Below are 20,835 nucleotides of genomic sequence, written 5' to 3'. Positions count from 1 at the left end.
TTTTGGTGAATACTTTTGTCACGTACTACTAAGACTAGTCAAATTTTGATCGTCAAGGACCTTTAAAAACTCTATTGGGACGTTGTCAGATACAGCCGCTTTTCTGTTTTTCGAAATTTTTATAGCATACTCTGTAATGTAAACTTACAACATTACATTTCGTATACTAGTGGGCCTATAAAATAATTAGTTTTCAAATTTAGCAAAAGATCGAAGTCAGAGTCTCTATGTTAGTGAACTGGAAACTCGAAATTGTATCGATTATAACTTATTTCACTATAATGAAATTTTTTTATTACTGTGTTTTTTATTTAAAGGCCCAAAAAATATGAAGGATTCAGCTAGTTCCACCAAAGTAAATAAGGAAATAGGTAAAACGAAAGCAAAGAAAAGAAAGGTTTACGATAATAACGATGTTCCTGGTACCTGTGAGTTCTGCCACAAGACTTGTCCTTCGAGAAAACACTTATGGCAACACTGTCTCAGGTAATTATTACTACAACTTAACTGTACTTCTTCTACTATACTTTAAAGGTTAGTTGTTTTATCGATTTAAAACTGATACTGCACAATATTATAGTTTTGAAATATAAGGGTGGAAACTTCATATAACATAATCGATATATGACAAAGGATCAAAATACATTTATTTATTAAAATTAACACAACTTGGAATTTATGTGATGCTCGATTTCTACCAGTCCGGTACTCGTCAATTTGGGTGGAACTCTAGTTACTAGAGGGAGAAGCAGAAGAAACTAAATCGTTTTTTTTTTTAACTTAGAGTTCTATTATTGCAAGTTAATATATTGATTTCGACTATTCTAATAAATAACAAATAAAGGAAGGTATGATCATAAAAACGCTTGGGATACATCGATCAATATTTTACGTTAAGCATTTTTTTTTTAACAAATCTTCATAAGGTGTGCATATGTAGCCAATATCAATTGTCTTTTCTTAAATATAACACTCTTATTGTTGAATTGGTGGATTCCATAGACGTATCATGTATCATGTAAAATGTCATATACCATCTCAACTGTATTAAAAGTATTATTTGTTCATAGATTTATTGCGGACAAAATACAAAACAGATGATTTGTTATGGAAATAAGACTTGGGTTAAAATGGAAATTGCTTGCTTATTTCATAAAGCATTTTTAAATTTGCTGTCACTATTGCAGTAAATAAACTAGAATAACAGTCGAGCTTGGACAAAAAAAGTCAGGTTCCAATACAATCAATGATGAAAACAAATTTATTATGTTCTAACTTTATATTTAATTACGAACTTAACTTTTATATTTAATTATATTTTAACATAATAAATGTAAGTAACGAAGCATTATAGTCAATGCCTTAAAATATAAGGTCTACTATAGCTTTGCGGGACCGTTCTTTTTCAATGCATCCAATCGCTCAAGAACATCAGCAGTCATATTTTTGACGTCAGCCTTTGCATTAAAATCTCCCAAACGCGGACCATCTTGTGTATTCCAATCCTTCATAGGCTTCTTGATTTTTGTCTTCAAATCTTCCTTCCTATCAAAAGTTTTACATATAACAATTAAAATATAGAAATCCCAAAGCGGTTAAACTTTAAATATTAGCCCTAAGTAACCTCGAAAATGCATGACCATCTATAACACACGATGATAAAACTTTTGTTACTTACTTAACTAAATTATTGTTAAATCAAAAATCCCATTCTCCCTATTTCACTAGGACCCTCCAAAATACATATTAATTCTAAACATACTATTCTTCATAAAATAGACACAATTATAATAAAATACAGCTCAATAATATACAAATACATTTTAATAAATTAAAAACTCAAATTAACCAAGGAAAATCTTCAAATCTTGTAAGTTTAATAAGTCTTAATTATTTAATATTGACAATAGAATATTTAATAAATATTACACAAGATAAATTATTAAATCTCGAACTTAATGATAGAAATAAAAAAGGTCTATTTGATATAGTAGGTAAGTAAATAAATAGTTATTTGGTAGACTTGACGCAGATAGTGAAAAATATTATAATGACGCAATAACAAAATTTAGTCTTGTGAATAAGGTTCCATTTTAGTCAGGATAAACTAGAAGAAGGAAATTTAATAATATATAATCTTGAAAATGCAATTTCTCTCGCAAAAGTTAATGCTGTCCATAATTCTGGAATATCTGTGAAATACATTAAAGAAATGTATAAAAATTTAAAGTCCACCTTTCATCACTTACTTCCTATTATACAGAAAAATTCTGTGATTATCCCAAAATGTTCCGATTTGGTACAAGAAGAATATGGCATTCAGTTTGAAAACAGCATAAGTCCGGAAATCGAAAAAACTTTCTACTGCCTCGAGAACTTCCATGCTTAGGGCTCACGTTATCTCCAAGCAGTTTAACAAACATTCACCTATAAGCTGTATATTACTACAAACCCAATTAGTTCAACCCATCAGTTGCAAACCAATTGCATCCAATCGAAGAAAGCTCGCCTGATGTATCCACCATAGTAATAATCAATAACATTTTAATTAAATATTGCTATAATAATTATTTTAATATTATTTTTATATTAGAATTTTTTTAGCATAATTTCTTTTTTCTGTTTCGAGTTCCATGATCCTCTCTTTGACTTGGTATTTTCATAGAATTTTTGTGAAGTTTCTGGAATTACAAAATTTTTTAAAGAAAACTTTTTTTATATAAAATCTATAAAAATATTATTTTTTAAATGAGTAAAAGTCCTAATTAAATATTAGAATTCGTTTAAATTTAAATTGGTATGTGTAGTAAATATTAGATACGAAGTGAAGAAGAAATACCAATAAAATACAAGAAGAAATATCTTACTTTTATTATTAATTTGTTTTAATCCAGAGGTACTTGGACGATCAAGATCACATGTTTTTTCAGCTTGATTTTCAGAACCTAAAAATTAAATAATTTTAAATAATGTGTATGTGTAAGTAAATATTAAGTTGCTAAATGTCACCTTCATCATAAATTTGGTTTGAGTTACTTGGAATTGGAGAAGTTTGTGTATGAACTTGTGAATCTAAAAAGTAATATTAATTTAAAATAAAAACTTTATTTATTGGTTAGAATAATTAAATATTACTGGCAATATTATCTTCCCATTTATCCATTACAGCATCAATTTCTTGAATAGTTTTTCCTTGGTCTTCTTTGCTAATTCCCCGATCCATAAGCATTAAAAGTAATTTAGCAATTTTTGAAGTTTGGAATATTTCTTGAGGCAATCGAAAATTTTATAAACTTTTTTGGTATTTTCTTTTAATTGCATATAATGTGTCTATCTAATTATTTTTTTTAAAGCAATATTATAAATAAATTAATATACTCTGATGTATTGTTATTAAATTTTAAACTAATGATTTAACAAATATTATAGTTTTAATGTAAAGTTTGTTAATAGTATTTATTATTGCAGTTTACTAAAAAATTTGAATAAAAATAATTATAAATATTAAGCATAAATTGTCAAACCTGTAAAATTCTTTATGAGTTTTTTTTGTGTGTCCCATAAACGTGGCCAATTCTTCCATTTCAACATTATCTAGACTTAGAATTTGTAACACTGTAGCTACCTGTTTCCGTAAACGAGATGATGTTATGGTATTAGGGTACTGTGCTCCACATGAATAAGCATATTTTCTTAAAGTCCGAGCACCATTAATCCACCTATTTGAACTGCCTACTAAAGCAAATAAATAGGGATTTTCACTTGGTACACATTTTGTGTTTTCTCTAAAATTTAACATTATATTAATATATTTTTGGATTCTTGTAGGAAACAATATGGGTATTGCTTTACTTCCTTTTCCAATGGTAACTGTTCTTTTAAAATATTTTGTTAATTGTTTTTCAGTTTCTGATAATGTTTTAAAAGCTTCAATATTGGTTATATTATTTTGGACCTCTGCTGCTGCTTTTTTAGCTACTTCATAGCAATAAGTGTTGAATATTATTACATCTGCAGTGACTGGAAGCCTTTGAGGATTCAGTGAATTTTTTTCAGTTAGATCTTTAAGGGCCAAACTTCCCATTTCAAATTTCCAATTATGACTTACAAGTTTACTAAAATTTTTTATTCGTTTTAATGAAATTTCATAGTTTTCTATTGGAAAAATTGGATATTTTTTTAAAATTAAGGTTTCAGCAGTGGAGCAAACACTAAGTAAAAATGTTCGAAAATGTAATGCTAAGGAAGGAGCTTGAAATTCTTTAGAGAATTCCGTATATCCTGAAATTAACTGAACATATGAAACAACTTTATCAAAATTTTCTGGATTTAAACTTTCCAATATAGAATTAATGTTATAATTTTCCTGCAGGCTAATTAAAAGTCGTCCTAATTCTTTTATTTTATTGCTTACTAAATTTTTGATGTGCGGTCTTTTATGTTTTTTTAAATAATCTTCTGCATATTGGCATATAAGTGGATCACTTTTTCCAGTTAATGATATTTTATCGGCACGCATAATACTAAATACCTCTGATTTAAGCCTAAGTCTGTTTAAAAATGGTGTTCTAGTTTCGTTAAAAGCAATTAGTGTTTGGCCTTCGCTGGCATATCTTGTACTGGAGCAATTTTTTTTGTTATTATAATTGCAAGTCTTTACATGTCTATTTAAACTATTTTTTTGATACATTCTTTTACAAAAAATACATGGTAAAAATAATAGTTGTTTTTCGGAGCGTGAGGATGTTGGTCTCTGGACAGGTCTTATTATATTTTCATCGTATACGGAAAAATTTCCTTGTTTTCTTAATAAATCGATAAGATGTTTTCTGTGAGTTGTGCCCTTTTTAAAACTTAAAATAGTCTTTACACTAGCTTCATTGAAATGATTTCTCAAGAGGTGCCTTGAAAAATTAGTAACATCGATATTGCAATAAGGACACTGATCTTTTTTATCCCATATTCTGTTTTTTCTACGACTTATATCAATTTCATGACTGGAAATCTAAAATTAAGCATAAATAATTTATTTTAATATAAGTTATTCAACAAATTACATATTTACCGATGATTCTAATTTCGGAACATTTTGGTGTAATATTTCTCGATATTGCGTATTTTGTTTGTTAAAGTTGCCATCAGTAATTTTAGTATTAATTATTGTTTTCTCTTTGTTCTCATTATTCTAAAATAATGCTAAACGTTAAATTAACAGTTTTTAATGTTTTATATCTTAATGCATTACAGTTAATTAGTTAAGTTGAGACTAAGTAAAAAAAATAATATGAATTGATAGAATTAAAATTAGAACTAGTATGCATTGGTAAACTGATTTTTTACTATATTATGTTTTGGTATTTTTACACAATGCTAAAAAGTACTAAATATTATTTATTATTTAAAAATCAATATCTATAAGTCTGGCTGAGGGTTCAAATTATTAATAACAGTTCCAGATAAAATGCTTTCAGTTAGACAAGAATTATTAGCAAGAGTAATTAAAATGTCTTCTTGAATAATAATATTAGGAGCACTCAATTCGGAAAAATTTGTATCATTACCATTTTCTGTTTGTTTATCGGCACTTAATACGGATTTGCGATTCTAAAAATAAATCTTTTATTTTAAAAATTAATTTATCATCTTTTCTTTTAACAATTCTAACTAAAAAATATACATGTAAAAGTAAAAAATATATCTTTGCGAAATCGCGATCAATAATAATTTCACTGTCAGATACACAGTAGTCATCATTTAAAGAAGACGCATTAAAAGTTGAATAATTAAAATCTGGATTTGAACAGTTTGCATTAGGAGCATATTCAAAACCATTATTCGTGTTTGGAAAGTTATTATAGCTAGATTCCAATTTTTCACTCTAAAATTTTTTTTTTAAATGTTAACTTTTTTTTTAATATGGAAATAATACCTGAATAATAATTCTATCTGTCTGGGGTAGAATAGTTTCAGTATCAGACACATCTTTATCATCCGTATCTAGAGTAATAGTTTGTTCATGCGAGGATATACTAGGAGAAACTCGTGAAGAAGAGTTAGAAATATTTTCCCTTATTTTGGAGCTGCATGCCTATATAAACACACACATATGTCATTTTTATACTATATTATAAGACTATCAAAATTTATATTTTTATACCCATAAAACGTAACAACTTACCAAGTTTTCTTCAGCTACTAACGAACGGGCTTTATTTTCACTTTTACATATTGTTTTATTTTTCCATTGCTTAAATTCAACCCATGGATCTATTTCATCGACAAATTTGTATGTATTTTCATCTAAAAGTGGTATTTCTTGTTAACTTGTGTTCCTTTTTTAAACTAATAGACAAGAAGCATCATGCAATAGGCAAAAGAATGGTACTATAAAACACATACTATTCCGCTTATACAGTCTGACAGGAGCTTATCCACAAACAGAAATGATATAAAGTGAATTTTAATAATCTCGGTTTGTATGAAGTTCTTCTGCGTTGTTGGATTTAGGTTAAAAAAGTCTTTGGATGATCAAAACTTATTTCGAAGAGATTTCTAAGAAGTGCTCCTATTTTTTTTAATTCCGTTAATTTTTTTATCTAATTGATAATTTACATATACTTCTGATTTGTAGAGTCCTGGAAATGATCATATAGAAGCCGAAATATCGAAAAATTATAAGTTTTGATCATTTTAATCCAATAACGCATAAAAACTTAAAAAAAATTACTTTGGATGTTGGTGACATTAAATATGAGATCGGTTGTAAAACCTTAAACCATCAGGCAACACAATTGTAGACTTTCTTTGTAGACATTATAGTAGCTTTTTATATAACAATCAATCAAGAATTTTGCACATTGTAATATAAATTTGTAATATTATTCTATCTACTTTGATGCAAAATTCAAGACTAAAAAAAATAAAATAACTCTTTTTTTATAAATTGAATAGTAAATATTAAAGTATTTCGTACTTACCATTATCACGTTTTTTCAATGATAAAATTTTTTTACTTCTAGACATTTCGTCTATTGACCAGCACACTGACACATTACAAATGAGTATGTTTTCTCCACAAGCTGAGATCTCGGATCCCAGTTTGTTTGCTTACTTGCATTTCCGACGATATTCGATTTACACGATTTTTGTATATGTCGCAAAAAAGAAATAAGCCGTTTAAAAACAGAGATATTGATTCTTTAAAAAAACACAAAAGATAAACACGAATATCTAACTGATTCACGAGAATTGATGAGTCACGTGTTTACTGTGAGTAATTTCTTTGTGCAAAGATAATAAAATAAGAACAAAACATTCTTTATTATGAGCTGAATTTATCTAACCTATTACTAACTTAGGAAGTTAAAAAACAAAAATATAAAAAATCCTACAATTATCTTAGGGTACCTATAGGGTTATGATTTATCAACGGATAAATTATTAAGTAAACAGATTTTTTTTGGATATATTTTTAACAAATACACCCGATGAAATGAAAATATACGGGGTGCTTCAAAGTATAAGAAAAAAAGGTCTTTTCTTAAATGGAACAACCTGTATATTTTAGCATATTGCTTTATATTTCACTTAGAGTTAAAAAAAATTATAAAGTATAGGATAGGAATTATAAAGTATACAATATTTCTAAGTTTTAAAAATGATCACCAGAGGGCGCAACTGCTATTTTAAATTTTAAAATACACTCTCTTTTAAATCCGCATAATACACTAAACATGTTTTTCACATTTTTAAAGAGAACCAATTTATCTGCCATTTCTTTGTGAAAACAATTAGTTATTTCAAAACCAAAGATAGTAGAGGGGCGTTCAGTGGTTTTGTGCAATAATCAGTGCATGCAGATTTTAACAAATTTGGTATTAGTAAAAATCCCCCAAAATATTGTTCATTCCATCAAGGGGCTATTTTTTACACCGTGACAAAATTTCTATAAAAATCCAAAAAATCAAATTGATCGATATGACTTTTCCTTTATGAGAGGCCCAAAGCCCGTTTTTCAAAATCTCATTTAAATTTCAAATCTCATCGATTTTCACTGGCTTTTTTCGATCTTATTTGGCAACTTTTTGGTAAAAAAATCATATTCCATTTGTTTTTTTTTTTAGATTTTGGGTCATAGTGTAAGAATTAGCCCCCTGGATCCCCGGCATCTTCGTTTTTGAAACAGCAGATTTTTTATTTACGAAAATAATAGATAAACTGGTATTCTTTAATAATGTGAAAAAAAAATTAGTTTATTATGCAAAATATGCAATTTTAAATTTTAAGATGGCAGTTACGCCCTCTGGTTGTCATTTTTACTACTTGAAAATATTTTCTATCGATTTTTCATGACCGATTTACGCTAAATGTACTCCCACGTAATCCAAGAACATTGAGCGATTGCGTCAAGAAAGGAGCTTTATCTTTTCTGTTTAAATATAAAATATCTAATTTTGAAATAATTTGGATTTTTGAATAACAAATGTACTAACGTATGATGCTGTTTTCCCTTTTTAGTTAAGTATTCCTGTTTAAACAGCGATCATTCGACAGCAACAATTTTCTGCGATTTCTCTAAAGCTTTCGACTGCGTAAATCATAATATCTTAATTAATAAATTGGAGTACTACAGGTTTAGAGGAATGCCCCTCGAATGGTTTAAGATTTATCTTAAGAAGTCAGCTTGTAAGGGTTATTGGACGTCTTCATGCTGGCCGATAGAATATGGGATGCCTCAAGGTTAGCTAGAGCATTGCTAGTCTAGACATCAGCGGTAAAATCTGTCTCTTTGTGAACGATACAAGTTTTATTTGGAGCAACTCGGATATTATGGTACTACATAAAGCTGTATCAAATGACCAAGTCACAATTAAATCGTGGTGCGATTTGCTTTATCCAAAAAGTTAAGCTCTGCATGTTTTGCACTTAGATCGGTTTACAGGGATTTGGAGTTGGCACCGTCTAGATCAGTATATTACGTTCTTTTTGCATTCGTGGGATTTCTGTTAGGCTTTTCCATTCTGGGGTACGTGTTGTGAAATTTGAGCGCATTTTTAAGCTACAAAAGGAGCTGCTTGTTATTCACTGAGACTAGTAGAATATCAAATCACTGAGACTACAGTTTTGTTTTGTTTTGATGTATCTGCATTTGGCATTTGGTGTGGGGGTGTGCTATAGTAATTTAATAATTAGTATTTTTATGTGTATAGAAAAGGTTTTTTTAGTGGATATTTTAGTGATTATTTATGAACGACTGTTCGATATTGGCAAATTGTATTTTAGTTGTGTTTTTATTTGTCTTTCAAAAAATGGATATTATGGATTTATAAGTTATGGTTATATCTATGTTGTGTTTTTATAAGTAGTATTTATTTTTATCTATCTAACTTTTTATGCTAGTAGTAGTTATTTTTTTCTTTTTTATATCACTACATAATTTTTCTCTTTAAGTTAATATTTCATGCGCTTTCATTCTCTATTTCATTAAAGTGAATACACATTTTTTCTAATTAACCATTTTTATTGTTTGTCTACCCGAAAAAAAAGTTCACGCTTCGCCACTGGTTATTTGTAATTTTAAAATAGAGTTCGGCCATTCTGACTTATTGTCGCTGACCTCTGTTCTTAATAAATTTAAAACAGTTTTCACATATCTCTCAACTTGGCCATTGCCACGAGGAGCGCTTTTTGCAATCAGGTGTTCTCGAATACCTAATTCTTTTAACATCTGTTTAACAGATTGGTCGGTGAAGTTAGTGCCTCTATCGCAAATAAAAGTTTTAGTAATTCCAAACAAGCTTAGATACAATTTAATAGATTTGCATGTCTCAGGACCCGAAAGCGATTTAAGAGGAATTAAAAACAAAAATTTTGTAAACGAATCAATTAAAAGCAACAGATGGTTATATCCATCGACAGACATGGGAAAAGAGCCTTCACAATCGGCATGAACTACTTGAAAAGGGATCGGTTTTTTTGTCGATTGGGTGCAGTAACCCTTGTTTGGACCACTATGATCTTTGTTTACAATGCATTTTAAGCAATTAGCGCAATACTTTTTTACAAATTTAGCCATTTTAGGAAACCAGAAATAATGATTTATTTTTGCAAATGTTTTATCAGGGCCCACATGACATTGTTCGTCGTGAAATAATTTCAGCAAACCTAACCTGCTACCTTTTGGCACAAAAGCACGATAAATAAGCGGATTTTGTCCAGGATTTATTTTCCGGAAAAGAATATTATTTTGACAAAAATAATTGTAAAATTTGGGTATTTTAAAATTAAACTTACGTGAGTATTGACAATGCAATTCATTCAGCGAGCTCCACCATGTATACAGCAAGAGATTGAGAGTACCATGAAACAAAAATGTTTACGATTTACTGTACTGACCCATCTAATAAGGATTAAGTTTACTCACCGGGGAACCTCAGTCCCCTTGATTCAGTCATGCCAACAACCATCAATATAGTTACTTTATGTTTGCTTATAATTTACATATATATCTTCTTTCTTCGACGACTAGCTAGTGTCCCCTAAAATAGTTAAGGCTACCCCAGACTCTCCACTGCTGCTAAGCAGTAAGCATCTCAACACTCGGAAACTAAGATAACATATACCGAGATCTTAGAATCCAAATGCGTCAATCGAGAAGACAAGTGAGGGCCCTCTATAACTCACAAGACCAACTCGAAGGAACTGCGCGCTCAGAGGGCATCCCTGTCGATTGCTACACAATCGACCACAACCTGGTAATACCTCGCTAAACAGCGACAAACTCTGGTATACCATAAAACTCTAGCCATGGACTTATACAACAACAATATAAAATATTACTCACATGTCGACATGATTAATTAACCTGTGCACAAAACAATCACAACCATTCTAATATCCACCTAGTGGACAAACACCACCACATCTGGTCAACTATGACCACTCTATATACATGGCTCTTTATAAGCCGAAGTGCTAGCACTCACTGCCTTTTCTGGGTCTCTCTCAATCTCTGCTTATTTTATTATTTGTGTTTAGGGTATAGATTTTCAAGGATGTAAGATAATTCTCGGGCGATTGAGACACTTTTAAACGAATACAGGGTGTTTATAAAAATTACGTTTATTAAATATAATTAATTACTTTAGGATATTTTACATAATCTTTTGTAAGTTTGCCTTCCTTAATTTGCTCTTGAATATTTAACGTTTCGGAATCGTGTTTTTGACCTTTTCTTAGCCAGTTATCTGTCGAAATTGTATTTACTCCGTTTTGTTTCGGATCTCTAACCACAGGGTTCCTACTTAAATAATCGGCATGCTGTAAATATTTGCCCTTTCGGTATTCGATATCAAAGGTATATGATTGTAAATAGAGCCACCATCTGGCAACCCTCGGGATAAGTTCTTTTTTATTTTGTGATAATTTTAGAGAGTTACAATCTGTAATTAATTTAAATTGTATGCCAAGAAGATATACACGAAAATGTTTAATAGCATAAAAAGCTGCCAAGGTCTCCAATTCATATGAGTGGTATTTAGACTCATCATTAGAAGTTCTCCGAGAAAAATAAGCCACCACCCTTAACTGATTATCTTTATGCCGTTGAAAAAGTATGGCCCCAAAACCGATCGCACTAGCAACTGTGTGGAGTTCTGTCGGTAAAATATTATCAAAAAAAATCTAGTAAAGGTCGTTGATTTAAAAAGGCACAAATATAAGCTTTCGCAATTTGTTGATCGGTTCCCCACACAAACTTTTCATTATTTTTTATAAGTTTAGTTATGCACGCAGTACGCGATGACAGCTCCGGTATAAATTTGCGGAAATAGTTCACAAGGCCCATGCATAAATTGACGAACTTGTTTTAGGTTTTGAGGATCTGAAGTATTTAACAGAGCTTCTACTTAATTTTTTCCCGGTCTTACCCCTTTTTCAGATATTCCCTGCCCTAAATATTCGATTTTTGTTTCAAAAAAGTGACATTTTTTTATATTAAAAGAAAACCCAGCTGACGATAATAAAGCTAGAACTCGATTTAATTTTTCCATGCCTTCAGATAGAGTTTTTGCTATTTTTTTGATCATCACCCCAAATAAATTTGTCATTATTTTCTTTTCTGGCATACTCACAGTACGAGGTAGCGTCATTGCTGGTGTACAAACAGGCTCTTCGCAACTTTTCGCTTAGATTTCTCTTGGCCGGATAAAGACTGCATAACTCAGTCCTAAAGTCCTCCCAGGTTCGCTGTAATGGCTTCCAAGTCGACAACCAATCCCTTGCTTCTCCAACCAACCCACTCGAACCTCTGGCAAGTAACTCATGATCGGACCACTTAAAAGTTTCACCCAATTTTTCCAATTCGTTACACCACCTTACCGCACCGTCATCGTCATTTCCCGGATTAAACGCCGGAATGTCCACTAACGTCGACACAGCACTTTTGTTTTCATCTCTTAGCGTTTTTAGAGAGTCGGTTAAAATTTTCGCGAATTCTTCCATAATTTTTGTATCCACAAGACGCGATTAAGTTTTTCATTTATTTTACTGATTTAAAGCCGTCCACGAAAACAATATCAAACATTAAGTGGTACTTTTAGTAAGCCGATCCCACTTCTGATGTAAGAAAACTCGATAATTAAATTAAAAATTATATTAATAATAAAACTGCGACGTTACGAACAAAAATACATGCTTTCCTAAAGAAAGGCAAAGAGCGAGTCCCCTCTAACTCGGTTCAGTCCCAAAAAGTAAACATCATGATCATACTAAAAAATATAAAAACACTAACGTAACCATAACTTAAATTCTAAAGAAAAATAACTCTTAGGTCACTAGTAATAAACTATAGCTATTAATTAACAAAGAACTTATAATAAGTTATTGCCCAGCCGACATAAGTATCCCAAAACAAATATTGGGGCGACGATCTATGATGATGACCTAGCGTCACGTCGGTACTTCTTAAATATATGTATTAATCTCAACTCGACCGGAACTCGATAATCGATAACATTCTGTAACGTCATTGATCTAATTTTTGCTAAACAGTTTAATACAATGGCAAATATATAAAAATACTTGTTCAATTGACTGAAATACTCAATAATGCCTACTTATATAATATTTTGAATTGAGACGGTGGGATAATAATGGACACTATTTTCAAAGTCTATATATTTCAACAATTAAAACATAGTTGAACAGTTGAATATTTAGACTTTTCTATTATATTTAATAGGAAGAAACGTATCAATTTTTATTTAAATTCAATAATTTTAAAATGTGTAAAAACGTATTGTAAGAGTAGCACATTGATCGCCCTAAATTCCGGCTATTATTTAAAATTCAAGCGTTTGAAACGATAGTTACACGTTACACTTCCTTTTTTTCTATTATTTCAACATAAAAATAAGTACATTAAATTAAATTAATACGTTCCCGATAGCTTTTCAGGTATTCTTATATTTTACACCTATAATTATCAAAACAATAATAAACTAATATAAGCAATATTTAAGTTATTTAAACTTTCAGTACGTAATTTGCAATACGTCAAATTTCCAAAATCGGAATAGAGAAAATAAAGTAAAAAGAAACGAAACAACCACTAAATTATGCTTTATTGTTCCTGTAGTAATTTCTTAACAATGAAAAGAATATAAGCTAAAAATGTTTTCGGTATTAGTTTGGCAGCTATTTATAATTTTTTAAATTTGATAAGAAAACATTAAATCAGTAAATCTTTTATAAGTTTCGGTTGAGTGAAGCGGAGGTGTTATACTCTATTTCAGAAGTGTGTAGAGCAATAAAACCTCATTAGGTATGCAAAAGTGGTACCTGGTGATCCACCAATATTTTATGCCACTACCTTAGTTGGGTATTAGTTTCAATGTAAAATTCTTTCTTTTCGTTGATTGCAGGTAGTGCCACCCGGTTTTGGGTCAATTTATGAGTTTTGCTTTAGCATAGCTTTGCTATAGCTTTCCTTTATACCGGGTATTAATATTGTGAACATATGTGCGAAATGTTATTTTATTATATAAGTAAGGTGGAGATCTTAAATTAATTATTTTAAAAAACATTGAAGATGTGTGAAAAATCCTTCTGTTTTGCATAGTCAACCACCTGGTTTCCTTAAGCTTGTGTTTTATGAGGTGTGTATCTAAGGCACGCATTTTGGAGTTTTTTTTCTTTATTTATCCACATCGTTACGTTTTAAATAGAAAAACAAAAATTCTACTGTGTGATCCGCTGGTCCTATCACAGCTTAGTCATTGCGATGCAGTGTATGATCCATGCTTGAGAACTGCTGAGAGAGTAGAATTCAGTGTACTCTATAAAGTCTCTGGCGCGGTAACGTAGAAATGCTGAGCGGCCTGCGTTCTTCTTGCTAACGTTTAACATTTATATTCAAAACAACTTGAGTACTTAGATCAATACCTATTAGAGTAAATGCGTGTGGATTTTTACATTCCTACCCATCTCTCACGCTTCCGCCGCGCCGCGCCGTGCCGTCGGAAAGCAAAAAACCGTAATTTTATCATGAACCAGGAATATAACTTTTGCCGTTTTAAGAATGTCTCTGTGATATCGACTGCCGTAAAATATTAAACAAATAATACTTTCTTCCTCGTCACTCATTTATCCACCATTCAATATGTATAAAATGAGGGATTAATTTCTACTAGTCCTCTCTCCAATATACTGATATACAAAACCTTTAAGAACATATATTTAAAATCTGAAAAAAATTATGTGTATTCGAAGTGTGAAAACAAAAATCTCTGTTGCTTTAAAACGATCTTTAATTACCTTTACCACAGATGTAAATAGCTCTTTTATAGCTCGGATTAGATATTTACATCTGTGCCTTTACCGCTTGAATTTTTTTAAAATTATTAAGAGAATATACGAAATATATAAAGCAAGGCATACATTTTAAGCCTCGCGTTGGGCACTAATGCAAATCATAGTAGTTTACAGCCGTTATAACAGATGGCAGCAGCATCACAATGTTACCGCGGTATGCTAGAAACTTTTGTACAAATCTTGATTTAGAAGCGCTTGAAAGCATACTTACCTGGCGTAGAGGTTACCGTGATCAACAAGGCGGTTCCTCCGGAGTGAGGCCCTTCCATTGCACTACGGTTGGGCTGACCTCTGCGATTATCCCTAATGCGGATAACTCGGGCGCGTAATTTTTGGTAGTCGGGACTGCGTACGCGCTGTCCCGGATTATTTAATTAAAAATATTAGTAATAGTTAAGGAAGTGTTTACGTAACAACTTTTCCGATGGAGCGCACTGTTTCGCCTGATCGCCCCGTGGCCCCGTCAATTCGTTTATGTACTTGCACTTTATACTATCATGTATTGATTGTATTTAGATATTAGGTTTTTGAAGCCGAACGGAATGGTTGTTTTGATTTTAAGAGATTTAATTATACTGGTGACACGTTATTGAGTTATTTTACGGATATATCTGGTAGTGTTGTAAAAATCCGGATTAATTCAATATCCGGACAATATTGATTCGGATGAATTGAAAATTCGGTTTTTTCATCCGGATGAATTCATCCGCTCGATGTCTCGTCCGTTCGGCAAATTATGCCATGTTTCGGGCTCGATGCTCGACCGTCCGATAAACGTTTTTTATAGCTGTTTTTTGAATATAAGGTATGCATTATGCAACTCATTAGACATTTCGTTTTTACGGATTTCTACATGATGTTAAAACTAAAATAGCTAATTATGTATGTAATAAATCAAGTGTATTGTAAACGATGCAAAATCAATTCAAAAATGCTTTGTTTACAAAAAAACCTTCTGAAGGTCAGGCGACCCTTATAAAGTTTGGGCGTTCTCGTATTGTCTCTTATGTTTCTAAATGAGTACAATAAGGATAGATAAAGCAATATTTACATAAGGCCCCGCGACGATATTGCCGATTGCCGGGTTATTTGTCCGGACGATTTAATTCGGATTCTCTTAGCGGGTGGAACGTGGAACTTCGTGAGCCTCGTACAAGCTTTTATTTCATTGTCGGTCGAACGGGCGGCGTGTATCCGGACGATTTAGATATCCGGATTGATTCGGAATAATTTGATATTCGGATTGAACGGACGGTTCATCCGGACTCTTCGCATCACTAATATCTGGTAGTAAAGAAATGTTTTGTTTTATTACTACATGCTTACCTTATAAGTGGTTTCAATTTTTTTTAAAGTCTAGTCGGACCCGTCGATTTTTGTTTCGAGAGTGTGGTATTTACTTTCATACTCTTTGGGACAGTATTTTGTCTTTTGAAAAATGTTTTTAGGAGCGTCTTTTGGGGGCCTATATTTATATTTCATTAATAGGAATTCCTACTGATGAGATATACGTCCCTTTAGGAAAAAAATAATAGATAGGTAGGTAGGTAGATAGATAGGTTAAATATTGTTAATAGTTAAGGGACGACTGTCGATAATAATGGGCGAATTGACACTTTTGTGTCAGTTGGTTCATTCAACTTAACACCCCGCGTCTTCATGTATATTGTATCTACATAGTGGGTAGTGGTGGGATAAAATGTTATTTTGAACTACCAGTTATAACCGCAACTGTTATTCTTACCAGTTTTATCCTGTTACTGGCATAATATACGTATATAAATTAACCTAAAATTTATAATTATTTAACCTATTATAATTATAGTAAGGTAATACAGATTCTATACAGCTGTTAACGGTTAAGTGGTCCTGTTATTATTTGGTTAAGTTTGGATCCTCTTGAGTGCGTGTCAGAAGTATCTCACAATATTGAATGCGACGTTGGTAATCATCCGGTTTCAGCTGATGAACTTTTGAATATTTAAAGGGATGCATATTATTGTCGTTCAGAATTTTTTGCACATAATAATAAGTTAGGCCTAAATCATCTGCTGCACTCCGGATGGAAGCTTGTGGATATGCGTGAAAGTAGGCTAAAACATTCACGATGTTGTCCTCATCAGACGTTACAGGCTTGGGCAAACTTGTATCATTTTTAAGTTGTGAACCAAATTGTATAAAGTTATTTTGTATTCGCACAAATTTTCTTTTATCCATTTTTTGTAAATTCGGGTACATTTCTTTGAACTTTCTGCATGTTATTTCTACAATTTTGTCACATTGTCCATGAATAATAAATAGATTCAAATTATGTAACGATACTACGGAACTCTGTTTTTAAAAAAAACTTTATTCAAATTAGATATGTCTTATACAGTACAGAGTTAATTCTAGACTAAATAATAAATTTACGTACAATAAAAGCTGAAGTTTATAAAATGCTGAAAATAGGAAAAGGCAAAATGATGATTCGGCAAGCTGGTTGGTATTGTACAGTTTCTTATAAGTTAAATAGGGATATAATATATAACTCCTCCCCTCTTAGAACGAAGCATCCCCTGGAAGATTTACTCTTGGGCATCTTGGCTGTAGGGGAATATCTTGCAGGGTAGGATCTTCGACGTTAATTCTGGTCCGTTTCCAACAGATATTTCTCTTGTAAACAAGGTAAAAGAGCACTGCGGCTATTAGACCAATATACAGAGTGGTTGTCCACAAACTTGGTATATAATACTGGTCGGCTGATGTGCTGTTTTCTAATGGGATAATTGGGTTTAGCGCTGGAGTATCTAGGCGCAGATTTTCCAACTGTATGTGAAATTTCGGGAAACTTTTAGGTGTGAACTCAAGCTTAGGGGCATCAATGACCAAAGGGCTTCCATAGCTCGTCTCTTGAAAAATTAGCATTTGTTTCCTGTAAAAGATTTTGCAAGCTCCTTCTTTAATTAGGTAAATGCCTTAATAATTTCTATGTGGTTTTCCAAAACATGAAGTTTGAGGAAGCGGCAAGTACTGGTTTTTTGCTCAAACAAAATTTTACTTTCGCAAGTTGCGTTAATTATTTTTGACTGCAACGTGCTTGGGCAGTGATACGGTTTACCTCCGGTACATTTGTCACTAAGAGGCCTAATAAGTTCATCGTTTTCTGATTTCAGACAATATTTTATTTTTGGGATTATTGCAAAATATTCTGAATTAATTTTTGTTGGAGTTGGAAGTAAATAATATAAATTAAAATTGTCTTTATATTCTATGGGGAGTGATAAAAAATACGATTTTTTGTTAGAATCGATTTTGCAAGAGATTTTTATAATGTTTTCGAAGTTTATTATGTTATCGAGTTTCACATCGAAAGGAAGTTGGTTCTTATAGTGTGTGGCAATTTTTTGCAATTCATAAAACAAATCTTTAGATTTAATTATGCTAGGGTGCATTACGCCCAGTTTGCAAAAGGTAATTGAATTTTCGATATCTTGCAAAGTATTAAGTATGGAGTTATATAAGGCTATTAGTTGATTAAACAAGTCCTTGGCAAAAAGCATATCTTTGAAACTAGCATTTTCTTTAATTAATTGGTTAAGCTGCAATATTCTTGATTTTAAAAGATTTTCATTGTGCATAATACTCTGGACAGTATTATTAAAATTTTCGATAATTTGTTTATTAACGGAGTATTGCATTTTAATTTGATTTTCTAGATTTTGGTCATTTTTCTGAAGATGTTGTAAAATTGTGTAAATTTTTTCACCGTCTCGAGCGTCTAAATTTCCAGTTATGCTTTTAACAATAGAACCCAAGCCATTAATTATACCTCTTCTTGTGCGGTTATGTTTATAAAATTGTATATTTTCAATTTTTTCAAAAATGCAATATTGGGAAAAATTTACAATTTTGTAATAATTGTCTAAATCGAAATTATACGTGCCGTTCGAGAGGGACGACTTAAGCCTACTGTATTGTTCATTTAAATTAATAAATTCATTATAAAGGGGCTCTAGACTAAAATAGTGTACAAAAGTGTGATCTGTACGTTGTAGTTTTGCAGGTCCTAGATTTATAGGCAGGATGCCTAAGTTGCTGGTGATGTCCCTTATTTCTGTTCCTTGTCCAAGCGAAAGGAACCTGAAATATTTTGAAACTTGTAGGGTTTCTTTTTAGGCCTTTTTACATTGGAAAGATGTATTTTTTCAGCCGTATTACCGTGTGTTGTTTTTAATTTTGCAGTTTTTAAAGTGGGGTCGATTGTTTTAAGTTGTTCGTTTTTATATTTATTTAGAGTTTTGCTTTGTTTTTGTTTATTTTTGACATACACGGTATCGGGTATTATCGGCAATTCTTCACGGTGTTCATTAGCTTTATTTATGTCCATTTGTTTTTTCTTCTGAATATCATTATTAATTTTTTTGTATAAAATTTTAATTTTATCTCGGTGGTTAGAAATATAATTATTTAACAGTTGACTATCAATATTTATATCAAGTGGAGAATTTGTGTCTAAATGCCCAGTAATAATTTCATAGGGTTTTAAGTTGGTTACAGAATGAATTGTATTATTATAGGCAAGAATAGCGTAATTAATTTTTATTTCTATAGGTTCATTTTTATATTCATTTTGATTATTTAATAGTCTAATGTGTTCAATAAGGGTAGAGTGAAAACGTTCTATAAGCCCGTTTGACTCAGGGTGTTGCGAGCTAACAAAATGGACTTTAATTTTATGCGTTGTCAAAAGTTCAGAAATAATAGAGTTTTTAAATTCTGAGCCATTATCAGAAATGATTTGATCTGGTATACAATGGTGACTGAAATATTTTATTAAATTATTTGCTACTTCAATTCCTTGTGATGACCTTAATTTGTATGCTTGTGCATACTTAGAAAAAGAGTCTATGATGGTAAGGAATTTACATTTTTCCAAAGTGATGCTGTCTATATGTAAAATTTGAAATGGTTTTGTGGCTGTTGGGGTAATATTAAAATTTAATTTAAGAGGTCGTCTGTCATATTTGGTAATTTGGCAGAGTTCACATTCATTTATATATGTTTGAATTGATTTTTGTTGATTTGGCCAATAATAAATATTTTTTATACGTTTTTCCGTTTCTTCTATGCCTCTGTGGTTTGTCTTTCCTTCATGGTGATTTTGGATTATATTCTTAATTTCGTCTTCGGTGGTAACATCTATTAATTTTTTAGTGCATTTTATCATGGATATTTGGGAGTTTTTATTAAAATATTTTTGTAAAACACTGCTAAATTTTTCATATAAGGGATCCTCAAAATATAAATAATATTTAATTTTTGGGGCAATATTTTCTTTAATGAATTTAACCATTTCTTGTTCATAGTTATTTTTTGAAAATTGTACATGGATTCTTTTCTTTGTTCGATACAAAAGATTGACCCTATTAGTATCTGCAGGAGAGAAATTGACTTCTGAGATAATTATTTGATTTTTTCCATAATTTACGGGGCAATCTACGATTGGTATTCCTATCACTGGATTCTCGTGATTTGAGTGTACGGTTTCGTTACTATCGTCTTCAGCTACGTTTTCTGTGTTATCCAGATCTCCCGTTTCAACTATTACAGATTCATTTTCTCTATTGTTTTGTTCAAGTTCTTGGTTAAATTGATCTATGTAGTCATGTAAAGAAAAATTTTGCTGTTGTTCTGATGTTTCATTAGCGTTTAGTTCCATACGAGAAAGGGCATCGGCATTTTTATTTAAAATGCCCTTTTTGTAAACGATTTCATAATCAAATTCCTCTAATTTGAGGCGCCATCTTATTAACTTCGAGTTTGGTTCCTTTAATGAAAATAGCCATTTGAGGGGCTTATGATCGTTGACGATTTTAAATTTACGCCCAAACAAATATGGCCCAAAATATTTGGTTGCCCAGATTATTGCCAAGAGTTCTTTTTCTATTGTCGAGTAGTTGATTTCTGATTCACTTAAGGTAC

The 20,835-nt window shown here is 31.2% G+C and overlaps 2 protein-coding genes and 1 non-coding gene across 9 annotated transcripts in view; 2 read left to right on the top strand and 1 right to left on the bottom strand.

Annotated features, from left to right (window-relative positions):
* The window catches only part of LOC126748526 (zinc finger protein 26-like), a 111,685-nt gene that overhangs the window by 79,615 nt on the left and 11,235 nt on the right, over nt 1-20,835 (top strand). For all 4 annotated transcript variants that reach the window (XR_007664756.1, XR_007664755.1, XM_050457822.1 and 1 more), the window contains one exon: nt 318-486. Coding sequence is in view for 2 of the 4 variants with exons in the window: in XM_050457822.1 (XP_050313779.1) it covers nt 318-486 (169 nt within the window). In the remaining 2 variants the exon portion in view is untranslated. The remainder of the gene's footprint in view (nt 1-317; nt 487-20,835) is intronic.
* On the bottom strand, nt 2,868-7,432 carry LOC126748539 (uncharacterized). Of its 4 annotated transcripts, none has more exons than XM_050457860.1 (8): nt 6,978-7,432; nt 6,179-6,300; nt 5,930-6,088; nt 5,066-5,185; nt 3,525-5,005; nt 3,136-3,472; nt 3,010-3,072; nt 2,868-2,945 (listed from the first exon to the last, which is right to left on the bottom strand). In XM_050457860.1, exons 1-6 carry the CDS (start codon nt 7,021-7,023, stop codon nt 3,460-3,462), a joined length of 1,941 nt encoding a protein of 646 aa, XP_050313817.1. In that variant the 5' UTR covers nt 7,024-7,432; the 3' UTR covers nt 2,868-2,945; nt 3,010-3,072; nt 3,136-3,459. The 4 variants fall into 4 exon arrangements, with proteins under 4 accessions (XP_050313817.1, XP_050313829.1, XP_050313808.1 ...); XM_050457872.1 differs by having other exon boundaries at nt 3,136-3,785; nt 3,853-5,005; nt 6,978-7,431; XM_050457851.1 differs by having other exon boundaries at nt 3,136-5,005; nt 6,978-7,431.
* On the top strand, nt 15,075-15,236 carry LOC126733660 (U1 spliceosomal RNA). The gene has a single exon (XR_007659811.1). It is a non-coding gene; the product is annotated as a U1 spliceosomal RNA (small nuclear RNA).

Source organism: Anthonomus grandis, chromosome 2, assembly GCF_022605725.1.
Source record: "Anthonomus grandis grandis chromosome 2, icAntGran1.3, whole genome shotgun sequence".
NCBI classification, from domain to species: domain Eukaryota; kingdom Metazoa; phylum Arthropoda; class Insecta; order Coleoptera; family Curculionidae; genus Anthonomus; species Anthonomus grandis.
This window is presented reverse-complemented; position numbering and strand designations above follow the sequence as displayed.